Source organism: Ovis canadensis, chromosome 23, assembly GCF_042477335.2.
Source record: "Ovis canadensis isolate MfBH-ARS-UI-01 breed Bighorn chromosome 23, ARS-UI_OviCan_v2, whole genome shotgun sequence".
Lineage (NCBI taxonomy): Eukaryota > Metazoa > Chordata > Mammalia > Artiodactyla > Bovidae > Ovis > Ovis canadensis.
This window is the reverse complement of record NC_091267.1, coordinates 74,304,611-74,317,328: the sequence shown is the minus strand read 5'-3', so window position 1 is coordinate 74,317,328 and position 12,718 is coordinate 74,304,611. Positions and strand designations below refer to the sequence as shown.

The window sequence follows — 12,718 nt, the reverse complement described above, 5'->3', positions numbered from 1 at the left end:
CACACACACACACACACACACACACGTCTTTGTACAAATAAGCCAGTGATGCTGGGAAGCTGGGAAAACAGAGACTGGTGAGCAATAATAAGCATCATAAGCAGCTAAATAAAGTTACAGAAGGGGGAAAGCAGCTGCAGCTGTAAACGAAACGAGTCTGCAGTGATACCCGGCTCCTGCCCCCTGTCCGGGGGGACTGGCTGCAGGCGCTTCTCTCCCTCACACCAGCTGACAGACTGTGTCTGTTGTGAAACTAGCTTCCAGAGGAAGCCTCCCCAGATTGCGTCACTCTGTTTTCACAACAGACACAGACAGCGGAGGTGGAGTTCTTCCAAATCAAGCAGCTCTCGATTCCCGCGTTGTCACTTACTTGGTCCAGGGTCTGCACGTCTCTGTGGCGGAAACGGTGTCGGAGAAGTAGCCTGCGGGGCAGGGCTCACACACTGTGTCCTTGTTGAGCTGCACTGTCGGAAAGACCGACAGACAAGAGAACACGGGACAGACGGACACTTAGAGATCGGCCAGGAGGGGCCCCAGCCTCTGCCCGCCCTGGCCCTGGGCCCCCTGCGGCTGCTGGTGGCAGCACTCCCACCCCAGGCTTCAGGGGGCCCGAGATCCCGCGGCTCGAGGCAGCAGCAGGTCCAGGGGCTCCCGGGCGCAGGGTCAGGACGTGGAGGCCAGGCCTGAAGCTGGCCCGGCTCCCGGTCCACGGGCAGGCGCCCGCCCTTCGTTTTGGGGCAGGGAGCTGCTGTCTGTCTCCTTTCAACCAACTCTGTTCCCTCCTGTCTCCCTCACCAGGCTTCGGTACAGAGAATGATAGCCCATTAACCACTTGGAAAGGAAACTTCTTGCCCTGACACCTTCTGATCAATAATCTTACCAGTCTGAGTATCAGAGTATTGACAAAGTTCAAAAACAAAACCCACGCTACACTATGGGTCTCCTTCTCTTAAACCAAGGGGTGGCAGGAACAGCTGTTTCTATGAAGGGCCATATGATGAATATCTTCAGCTTTTGAGGCCCTCTGGTCTCTGCAAATACTTGCAGCATGAAAGCTGTCATAGACAACGTATAAAAACACATTGGCTGCGTTTCAATAGAACCCTATTTACAGAAGCGCAAGTGGTGGGATGGATTTTGGACCCCTGCCTTAAGCCACAGCACTCAAAGCAGGAATTAATCCTGGTGAGTAAGCTGTCTTCGCCTCTCTCATAGTCCTCATAAACTATATTATCAAACTAGGAAATGTCTCTGATTTCCTCTGTCTGTTCCTTTACTGCAGCCGGCACATGATGACCCTTTGGTAATTCCAAGAAAGAAGGACATCGGCCACCATGTGCTGTCATAAGAAACCATTGTCTTGTGCCAAAACCACAAATTAGTCTTGAAATTAGTAGCACTTCTGTGGTTTATCTTCATGAACAAAATGCAAAAATAAGGAATCACATTTTCTCTGTCCAAAGTCAAGTGGGAAGTACACTCTTGGTTTTTGCAATTGTTCAATACAATGGGTGTGTTGAACCCAACTGCACAAGCGGGTGTGCGTGTGTGCCAAGCTATTTCAGTCGTCTCTGACTCTTTGAGACCCCGTGGACTGTAGCCGGCCAGGCTCCTCTGTCTGTGGGATTCTCTAGGCAAGAGTAGTGGAGTGGGTTGCCAAGCCCTCCTCCAGGGGATCTTCCCGACCCAGGGATCAAACCTGGATCCCCCGCGTTGCAGGCAGATTCTTCACCGTGTGAGCCCCCGGGGAAGCCCCAGTAAGTGGCGGACTCATTCCTTACTCGAGCAACAAGATTTGCCTCGAAATGATATCAGCAAAGGTACAGTTAGCATCTAGTCACTCAGATGAATTCAAACAGCTTTTAAAACGATTGGTCACACTCTAGAGTAACCCTTAAAAACAAAATGACTTCCTCAGGGGCTGCAAGGCACAGAGAGCTTGAGAGGTGCTGCCTTCCATACACTGGACTCCCACGTCTGCTCCGACCTGCTGGGGGCATCTGCACTTTCTCCTTTTTTTCCTCTTTCACAATCACACTACTCCCACTTACAAAAGAAGGCACACTTCATACCTACTCCAAATCCTACCGTAGAGCCAAACTTCTCAGGTGCCAAACAAAGCAACAAGTCAGAGGATCGGTGACAGAAAGCTCCTTTGTTTGGAGCACCTCAGAATAGCTTCTGGCTCTCCCTGTCCATCTGGGAGGGCGTCCCCCCACGGCTCAAACATAAAGAAATCACGGGCAGTGCAGGAGATCCCGGTTCGATCCCTGCGTCAGGAAGATTCCCTGGAGAAGGGAATGGCTATTCACTCCAGTATTCTTGCCTAGAGAATTCCATGGACAGAGGAGCCTGGCAGGCTACAGTGCATGGGGTCACAGAGAGTCGGACATGACCGAGCGACTGATATCCATTAAGGGCAAGGGTGCAACAACATAAAAGGGGTAACTGGCATCAGGCTGACCTGTTCTGAGTTCAAATACACTGTACTGCAGGGGTGAGATTTTCATGCATCCTTGTCACCCTCTCGACCCTTCAGCCAGTGCATTCCCAAAGGGGCAAAGCAGAGAAGACATGGGCCAGAAACGAAAAGAGAAAAAAGCAGAAAGCGACCAGCACCTCCTTTCATGCAGTTTAACAAACTGTATGAAAGGCGCTGGGGCTTGCCTACATCTTAGAACCAGGATTCAGAAGGGAGTAGGCTGTCATGAGATTTGCTTTAGTAAACAGAAAATCAAGTCCGACTTTTCCCAAGAGAAAGCCTGTCTAGTTCCACTGATAATCTGATAATAAAGGCTGACTTAGTCAGACTCTGTGATGCAGATTTTCCTCAATATGAAATGAAATGAATAATGTTTTAATTCTCCCAACCTCAGGCTTTACTTTTATAACTACAGTATAGCAAAATACAGTCATTCATCTTTTGGACCAACTGTGTAATAATCACTGTAGAACAAATCAGTTCAGAAGAAATGTTTGTAACCTTAAAAGCTTGAGTCACAAGAAGTTTTTAAAAATTAAAATTTCATGGCATTCCCTGGCGGTCTAGTGATTGGTTGGAACTCAGGGTGGGGGTGAAGCGGGTGAAGGATGGGGGGTTTCCTTCCTGGTGGGGGAACCAAGATCCTGCAAGGTGCCTGGTGCAACCAAAAAGAAAAGAAAATTTAAATTTCAAATGGGTGCATTTTTAAAATGTGAGAGTATGAAAAGGTAATTAGTAAAAACCCTCTGAGCCTAAAAATATATTACGATGAAACTCTGTGGGGAAGGTGAAATGGATACAAATCAAAGGAGAGAAAAGAGCCACACCTTGGGACATGAGGGACCTTAATTCCCCGACCAGGGGTCAAGCCCGCGTCCCCTGCTCTGGAGCGCGGAGTTTTAACCACTGCACCTCAAGGGAAGGCCTCTGATAGCTTTTTACATGGATGATGATGGGTATCCAATTGCTACGGAGTTCAGAACCCACTGAAAATTTTAGAAAGTGTTACGGACTAATTCCCTGGAAACGAAATCCTTAGCAACTCTTGAAATTTGTAATAAAAATGCTTAGATGTCGATTTAAAATTTTGGCTGGAGGCACATGGCTTTGCAAAATTCTAAGAGGGTACACAAGTTTGGGAACCCCCGCCCCTGCAAAAAGTTTGGGGACCGCTGCCTGATCCGGTTTTCCCCTAAATGGGGGTGGGAAGGTTTCGCAGGAGGAGGAGCCTGGGGATGGGCGCCGAGCTCTCACGCGTCCTGCGGTCGCGCACCCCGCGCTCGGCCTCCGGGGACCCTCGTTCCTCCCGCGCCCCGCGCCGGCAGGGCGTGATGGCGCAGGGGAGCGCCCCGGGAGGCCGCAGGCGCGGGGCCCGCCCGCGCACGGGGGAGCGCCCCGGGAGGCCCGGCCCGGCCGCGCGTACCGGGGCGCCGGGCGCCGAAGCCGCGCGCGCACTCGGCGTTCCGGCTGCAGCAGCGGCAGTCCTCGCTCCAGTGGTAGCCGGCCGTGCAGGCGCAGCGGCGCGGCGCCGTCCGGTTGCCGGGCTCCACGGCCCTCAGGGCCTTGCCTGCGGGAGAGAAAGACACACCGTCCGCCTCGTGCTATTCGCGCCCGCCGCCCCCGCCCCGGACCCCGGGTCCCGGGCCCCTCGGACCCCTCGCGCCGGCCCGCCCGCCCGCCCGGGGCGCGCGCGGTGGGTCACCGAGGCCAGGATTCGGGAACCCTCGGGTGCCTCCGCGCACCTGCAGTGCTGGGACCAAAACATCCCGCTCGTTTTTGGTTTGTTTTTCTCTCTCTCTCAATAATTAGGAGACCTGTGCGTTTTGAGAAGTCAATTTTCATGTCAGTAGGAAGATTAAGGCCCGGGGGTTGCTAAGCACCGACGATTCTGACTCGTGCAAAACTGGACTTCACAGCTCCTTAAACTCAGCAGTGGCCACAGGACTGGAAAAGCTCAGTTTTCATTCCAATCCCAAAGAAAGGCAATGCCAAAGAATGCTCAAACTACCGCACAATTGCATTCATCTCACATGCTAGTAAAGTAATGCTCAAAATTCTCCAAGCCAGGCTTCAGCAATATGTGAACTGTGAACTTCCAGATGTTCAAGCTGGTTTTAGAAAAGGCAGAGGAAGCAGAGATCAAATTGCCAACATCCGCTGGATCCTGGAAAAAGCAAGCGAGTTCCAGAAAAACATCTATTTCTGCTTTATTGAGTATGCCAAAGCCTTTGACTGTGTGGATCACAATGAACTGTGGAAAATTCTGAAAGAGATGGGAATAACAGACCACCTGACCTGCCTCTTGAAAAATCTGTATGCAGGCCAGGAAGCAACAGTTAGAACTGGACATGGAACAACAGACTGGTTCCAAATAGGAAAAGGAATACGTCAAGGCTGTATATTGTCACCCTGCTTATTTAACTTCTATGCAGAGTACATCATGAGAAACGCTGGACTGGAAGAAACACAAGCTGGAATCAAGATTGCCGGGAGCAATATCAATAACCTCAGATATGCAGATGACACCACCCTTATGGCAGAAAGTAAAGAGGAACTAAAAAGCCTCTTGATGAAAGTGAAAGTGGAGAGTGAAAAAGTTGGCTTAAAGCTCAACATTCAGAAAATGAAGATCATGGCATCTGGTCCCATCACTTCATGGGAAATAGATGGGGAAACAGTGGAAGCAGTGTCAGACTATTTTTTGGGGGCTCCAAAATCACTGCAGATGGTGACTGCAGCCATGAATTAAAAGACGCTTACTTCTTGGAAGAAAAGTTATGACCAACCTAGATAGCATATTCAAAGCCAGAGACATTACTTTGCCGGCTAAGGTCCGTCTAGTCAAGGCTATGGTTTTTCCTGTGGTCATGTATGGATGTGAGAGTTGGACTGTGAAGAAGGCTGAGTCCCGAAGAATTGATGCTTTTGAACTGTGGTGTTGGAGAAACTCTTGAGAATCCCTTGGACTGCAAGGAGGTCCAACCAGTCCATTCTGAAGGAGATCAGCCCTGGGATTTCTTTGCAACGAATGATGCTGAAGCTGAAACTCCAGTACTTTGGCCACCTCATGAGAAGAGTTTACTCATTGGAAAATACTCTGTTGCTGGGAAGGATTAGGGGCAGGAGGAGAAGGGGACAACAGAGGATGAGATGGCTGGATGGCATCACGGACGCGATGGACGTGGGTCTGAGTGACCTCCGGGAGATGGTGATGGACAGGGAGGCCTGGCGATTCATGGGGTCGCAAACAGTCGGACACAACTGAGCGACTGAACTGAACTGAACTGAACTGAATGTGAGACGCATTCCTAACACCAGGGCCAATGGGCTCTAACCCCATACGGTTTCTGGAGATGGGGGTTCATCTGGGGTCCCGCAGGGCCGCCCTGAACACAGACCTACCTCCCTGTGCGAGCAGATAAGCGGGAGAAGCACAGAGGCTTGGGCCTGGCGACATACTTGGAAATTAATCTCTCCCCCAAATTCAGAATAAGGCGTTTGTCCTCTCTTTTCTTACAACACAGAGCAGAGTGCTCTCTGCTTATCTCAGCCTCCTGGCCCTTTCCAGGCTTTGTGCAACAGAATTGAATGCTCACATGCTCAGTTCATCCTCGCTATTTGCTGGTTCATACTTGTGATTTCACCTTCTCCTTAAAATCTAATCCTATCCTCCAAATCAATACTCCTGGCGCTTTTGCAGTTATTCTCAGAAACACTCAGAAGAGTAAAAACTTTGAGCCACCAGCCGGACAGGTGCGTCCTGGCCGAGGGCAGGGCAGGTAGTCCTTCCAGTTTCAGCTCACGCGGCAAATCAGAGTCCTTCCTGTGGTCTGTTTAGAGCCTAATTTTTGTGTTTTTTGTTGGTGAGCTCCTTCTGTAAAGTGGCCCCCTAGCCTAGGGCTGAACTGTTTCTCCGAGTGTTTCGGAGAAGGCAGTGATATGTCTTTCAGAGAAAATCCATATGTTAGAGAAACTTTGTTCAGTGTTGTTTATTGTGACATTGTTAATGAATCAAAATATTTCTTAAATAAGGTGACTTTACACAAAAAACAGGCACAAATCTAGGTCATATTTACGCACCCAGGGGCAGTATTTACTAACTCAGTGTTTGTGATGACTTTATAGAACTTAACTAAACTATCATGATAACGGACTTCCCTCGTGGTGCAGGTGGTAAAAGAATCTGCCTTCAACAGGGGAGACTTGGGTTCAGTCCCTGGGTTGGAAGATCCCTTAGAGAAGGGAATAGCAACCCACTCCAGCATTCTTGCCTGGAGAATTCCATGGACAGAGGAACTGGTGGGCTACAGTCCAAGGGGTTGCCGAGAGCTGGAACCAGATGAGCGACTTAGCACGCACGCATGCGTGCACCATGAATAACAGGAGCCAGCTGCGCACACACACAAGGCAGCACAAGAACACAATTTAAGACAGGCCTCCTGCCGCGTACAGCCTCACCTAATCCGACTGTCCAGACAGCCCTGTGCTGTGTACTCCTTAATGCTGATCAGTGTTAGCTATGGACTGACGTTTGTGTCCCCGGAAAATTCTTCTGTTGAAATCCTAATCCCCTTCAATGTGATGGTGTTAGGAGGTGGGGCCTTGGGGGGTGATTAGGTCATGAGGGTGGCGCCCCGCTGAATGGGATTAGTGCCTTTTTAATGAGAGACAGCAGAGAACGTGCTTCCACTCCCCCTCTGCCCCCACCACATGAGGACACAAGGACGTGGCTGTCCTGGAGCCGAGGACAGGGCCCTCACCAAGGGCCTGAGCATGCTGGCACCCTGATCTCGGACTTGCAGCCTTTAGCACTGCGAGGAGTACGTATCTGCTGTTTAAGCCACGACTCTGGGACATTCTGCGATAGCAGCCTGGACTGCCCAGGACACAGCTGCAGGAGGAAACAAGCCAGCCAGAAACCCGTCCCAGTTCGCTGTCTCCAGCTGTAACCGCAGGGAAGCAATGTCTCCTACCCCACTTCCAGACCAGAGCTTGGGGGCCGGGAGGTCCCTCTCCCTTCTGGGTCCACTCTCCAAGGCCCGGGTCAGCTGTGAAGCACCAAGACCAACTTGCATAAACATGGATATACTGTCTGGAACACACATGGACAAGCGTCATTTTCCTTGGAAAACTTGAATTCCAGTCTCTCACTCAAAATGTGTGGTTGTCGTTTATTGTTAAAGAGTGTCCGAATCTTTTGCGACCCCACGGACTGTAGCCTGCCAGGCTCCCCCATCCGTGGGATTTCCTAAGCAAGAATAGTGGAGTGGGTCGCCACTTCCTTCTCCAGGGATCTTTCTGACTCAGGGATCGGACCCCTGACTCCTGCTTGGAAGGCAGATTCTTTACTGCTGAACCACCAGGGAAGGGCCTCCCCTCCCTCAAAAGTAAGTGCATATAACCCTGTGTGGTGGTGGATGATTTGACATATTTTTAAATATCTTAATGCACCAGGTTTGGGGCTTTAATCAATTTTGGCAGTAGACAGAGTGAATCTTTCTTTCCAAGAGACAGTGATGAGTCAAACTCATTACTAAGCAATGGGAAAGAAAAAAGACTTGATCAGATGCTTCTGCTCAGTGGAGTTTCCATGTTATCTTCTCCAGACAAAACCTGCCCGCTATCTCTAATTTTAGAAATATTACAGGGCTTTTAAAAAAACTTAGTTCCTAGTATTTTTGTTCTATTGAAAAAAAAAAAACCTATATATCAATAGAAGGATCAATCCTTGTAGCAATGAGCCGTCTGAGCACCCAGATTGAAGTCACTAAATCAGACGTTCTAATGAAGCCATGAGAAATCCTTGGAAAAATGGCTGATGCCAGCTTCAGGGAAGGAGATATCCAAGATAAGCCTGGGAGAAAGAGCTCTTAAAGATACCCAAGGCTGCATCAAAAGAGGGTCACTTGGGAGAGGGGAGAGAATCGAAGCCCCAGTAAGACTGGTAATTGCGGCAGATGAGGACGCCTGCAGTGTGCACACGCGTGAGCTCATAGTGTGCACATGTGTGAGCTCATAGCATTCTTTTTCTAAAAAATAAGCTCTGGCTAGTTTTGGCAACCCACTCCAGTACTCTTGCCTGGAAAATCCCATGGACGGAGGAGCCTGGTGGGCTGCAGTCCATGGGGTTGCACAGAGTTGGACACGACTGAAGCGACTTAGCAGCAGCAGCAGTTTTATTAAAGAAAGGTCGTGCATGGTCTGCTTTTCACCAGTCTGTCCTGGCATGCTTCTAATGATACCAGAGTCACCTGGCTCAGGAAGCCAGCATATCTGGCTCTGGAGTATTTTCCACAGCTGTGCCCAATTCACTGTTATTTTTGCCACCATAGTGAAAGACACTGGTGGTAAAGAATCTGCCTGCCGATGCAGGAGACATAAGAGGTGCAGGTCCGATCCCTGGGTCAGGAAGATCCCCTGGAGGAGGAAATGGCACCCTGCTCCAAAATATTGCCTGGAAAATTCCAAGGACAGAGGAGCCTGGTGGGTGACAGTCCATGGGGTCGCAAAGAGCTGGATACAACTGAGTGACTGAGTGCCGGCGATGGACACCACTTTCGGCCGTTGTAGCATAATACGCGATTTCAGATTCCCTCAAGGCTGGGCAGAGTTTAGCGAGGACGACCAGTTTCACTTTGCCTTGTCTGATCATTTTCAGAGTCTGCTCGTACCCCAGCACACACTTTCCACTTTACATAATGAACTGGAGCCTAGAGGTGATCAACTCCAGCGACTTTTTCACCTTCTTGGCAGCCTTAGGTGTGGGATGCCCCCAACCAAGTGCGGCTGCCAAGATGACAGGGAGCGAGCAAGGGAGCAGAAAGGAAGCCAGCTCTTCATTCTCACGCAGACCCTCTGGAGACGGCCTGGTGGGGCCGTCACTTTGGAAAGTGGAAAAATGAAGTCCTGAGCATTCCTTCCGTCTTTCCTGTGTAGACTGCACTTCAGGGTGACGACCAGTTGGTGAGAGAAGTTTCTGTTTAGAAAGCATTCCAGCCAATAAATGAAGACAGGATGATGGAGTTAGAACATCACCTTTCTGCAGCCCCTGAATGAAAACGGACCTAGGTCATGATGGTCAACAGCTGCTCATATCACTCAGAAAAGAGAGAAGCACCTACACGGTGACCCGTGACATCACCCTTTCAAGGAGTTTTGCCAAAAAACAAAGCAGAAAAACCCAAACCAGATTCTGATCAGCCTTCTAGATCTAATAACCCCTTTACAGGAAATACAGGGGACAGAAGACATCGTTTCACGAGGCCGAGATAATGCAGCTAGCAAACCCTGACAGTGGAAACCCCACAGGACTAACGGCGTGGCCTCCTTAACAGATGAACTGCATGAAGGATGGAAAGAAGGGGAGGAAAGGAGCTTCTGGGTTGGGACTCAGGAGACATATTCTGATCCTATTCTTATAAATAAGCTTCAATTTTTAAAAGCTCTGAGGCAAAGCCCTATAGTAGTATGATAAGGAGATCAGACTATGCAGGTAGGAAGACATGGATAGTTTAGGAAAGAGACCTGGGAGTTAGAAGGTCTGGTTTTGAGTCCTGCTTCTCACTTGTAACCTTGGAGAAATCACTCACTCCCTCTTAGTTTCTTCATTTTTACAGTAGGATAATCGTAGCTTTCTCACAGGGTTTTTTGTGAGAATTAAGTAACACAACATATGTGGAAGTGCCGTGGAAACCTTTTGTCAAGTGTAAGACACCTTTTAGGGCTAAACACGCAAATGTCATATATTATCACTTATATGTGGTATCTAAAAAAATGATACAGATAAGCTGATTTACAAAGCAGAATTAGAACCACAGACATAGGAAACAAACCTGGTTAGCAAAGAGGAAATGTAGGAAGGGAGATAAATCAGGAGTCTGGGATAACATAACATTGCTGTATGTAAGGCAGACAGGCATCAAGGCTCAAGGCTCAAGGCTCATTCCTGTACGGCACCGGAAGCTACACTCGATGCTTTGTAAGAACCTATAAGGGAAAAGAATTGGAAAAAGAACACCCACCCACCCCCCGAAATAAGCGCAGCACTGTACATCAACTGCACTTCAATGAAAACAGAACAGAACAGATATATTCCAGAACAGCAGTTCTATATGAAAAGCCGTAACACAGTGCTCCTGGGATCCAAGGCACACCCTCGGGGGTCTGTGGGCACTGTCTTCCCTTGCCCCCAAAGGCAGAGCATCGCTGCATCCGACAATGTCGTTTGCCCACACTGCCCCTGCCGGGCTGACTCACCTGGGTCGCAGACTTTGTGCAGTAAGCATTTATCTTCTTCGTTCCAGGTGTCCAGGTATTCGTCCAAGCCGCAGGGCAGACAGACGCTCTCAGAGGTAGTGGTGCATTTGGAAGACATGTACGTTCCTTAAATTAGAACGGGGAACATGTGCCAATCAAAACTGCTCCCTCCCAATAAATCAACAAAAATGAGTCAATCTGGGAATTCCCTGGCAGTCCAGTGGTTGGGACTCTGCATTTTCAGTGCCAGGCACCCAGGTTCGATACTTGGTCGGGGAAGGAAATGGATGGCACCCCACTCCAGTGTTCTTGCCTGGAGAATCCCAGGGACGGAGGAGCCTGGTGGGCTGCCGTCTACAGGGTCGCAGAGTCGGACACGACTGAAGCGACTTAGCAGCAGCAGCGAGGAACTGAGATCCTGCAAGTCTTATAGTGTAGCCACAGAAAAAAACAAAAGCACCAGTCTACCAACCCCTTTACATGAACATGGTCCCAGGGCGTCCCCCAAAGACAGAGGTCATGTCCAACAGCAGGGGCTCCTCAGGCCTCCCGGCTGGCCCAGATAACCTCACTGGGGCTTGCTGTGCCTGTGCTCACCACAGTCTTTTAGACCTTCTAGGTAAAACCCTAGCCCTTCCCACTCCCAGCCTCTGCTGACTCAGGAAAAGAACTATGGTTTTCAAACAGGTGCCTGCAGAACTCAAGGGGTTCCCTGGGGACTAAGCGAGAGAAACTTCATCTCCTGCCTCACCTCTCCATCTTCAAAACCCCTTTACTGTTGACCCACAGAGTTCCTTTCTTTTGTCCTACGCACACTGTGGGCTCACGGTTAACTTCGTTTGATCAGAGAGTAACACACACGCTCAGAAACACACACACACACACACGCATGAAAATCAATGGATCTTCACTCTGTGCACCCCAAAATATTTGTAGCGGAAATATCTGAAGGATTTGTAATCAGGTAAGCTCCTTTTCCTCAAAGCTGTTCTCCCTTCCCCAGAACAGGGAGTGAGTGAGAACCCTCTAGACTTGGGGCCTCACCGAGGCCACAGAAGCAGGTGGCCACCTCCTTGTCAAAACAACTTTGGGGAAGTGGTGACCGGTCTACCTCCTACTCCTCAGTAGATGTTGTGCGAGAAGTTATAACAGGATTTAGGCAAATTTTAGCAGTGATTCAAAGAAAGTCATCCCCATCCCCACCCCTGGCGAATTTCTATGAAATTAATACTTTTTTTTTGGCCTTACCTCACAGCTTGTGGGATCTTAATTCCCCATCAGGGGTTGACCCTGGGCTACAGCTGAGCCCAAACCACTGAACAACCAGGGAACTACGGCAAATAATACTTTTAAATAAGAGTTGTACTGCATATTTTGAGAGTTTGAATCATAAACTTCTAAAACAGTTAAAAAAAAAATTGCCTTCTCCAGAAATAGTGTTCTGGAAAACTAGTGCTTAATTCCAGTTCCTGAAACTGCTCTTGATTGTTAGGTTAGTTCATCTATTGAGAGTAAGATTTTTGTCTTCAGAGTGACAGACATTACTACCTCCACTGCCAGAAGAAGCCCATCCGATTTCGTTTCTCATCTGGCAAGATGGAATCAGGTATTTACTAACATTAAAACAAAAAAGAGCCCCACCCGCTTTGGGAGGACCACAAAAGGAGGTTCAGCAGCACGAACCTGGCTCACATTTCTTACAGCATTGTCCAAGATGCTCGTAATACCTCTCGCTGGTACACGGAGGGGTGATCTGCAAAGTCACCTAAAGAGAAAATGTGCATCAGGTAGAGATTAAACACAAGTTCTTCCCAGAGGAAGCCACCAGAAACCGTCCTGCCGCCGCTCGGCATGATACCCCCCCCCCAACCCCGTCCCAAAGGGATCACTATCCTGTTCTAGCCCATTTCTTCCCCCTGACAATGTACCAAACCAATGATACTGGCGTCAAGATCCAATGATATTGGCGTCAAGTATTTA

The 12,718-nt window shown here is 49.3% G+C and overlaps 1 protein-coding gene across 2 annotated transcripts in view; it reads right to left on the bottom strand.

Moving 5' to 3' along the window:
• Positions 1-12,718, bottom strand: part of TNFRSF11A (TNF receptor superfamily member 11a) — a 65,324-nt gene that overhangs the window by 25,314 nt on the left and 27,292 nt on the right. For both annotated transcript variants that reach the window (XM_069569123.1, XM_069569124.1), the window contains exons 2-5: positions 12,422-12,503; positions 10,739-10,864; positions 3,906-4,049; positions 371-464 (exon numbers count right to left, since the gene is read on the bottom strand). In XM_069569123.1, the coding sequence (XP_069425224.1) occupies positions 371-464; positions 3,906-4,049; positions 10,739-10,864; positions 12,422-12,503 (446 nt within the window). The remainder of the gene's footprint in view (positions 1-370; positions 465-3,905; positions 4,050-10,738; positions 10,865-12,421; positions 12,504-12,718) is intronic.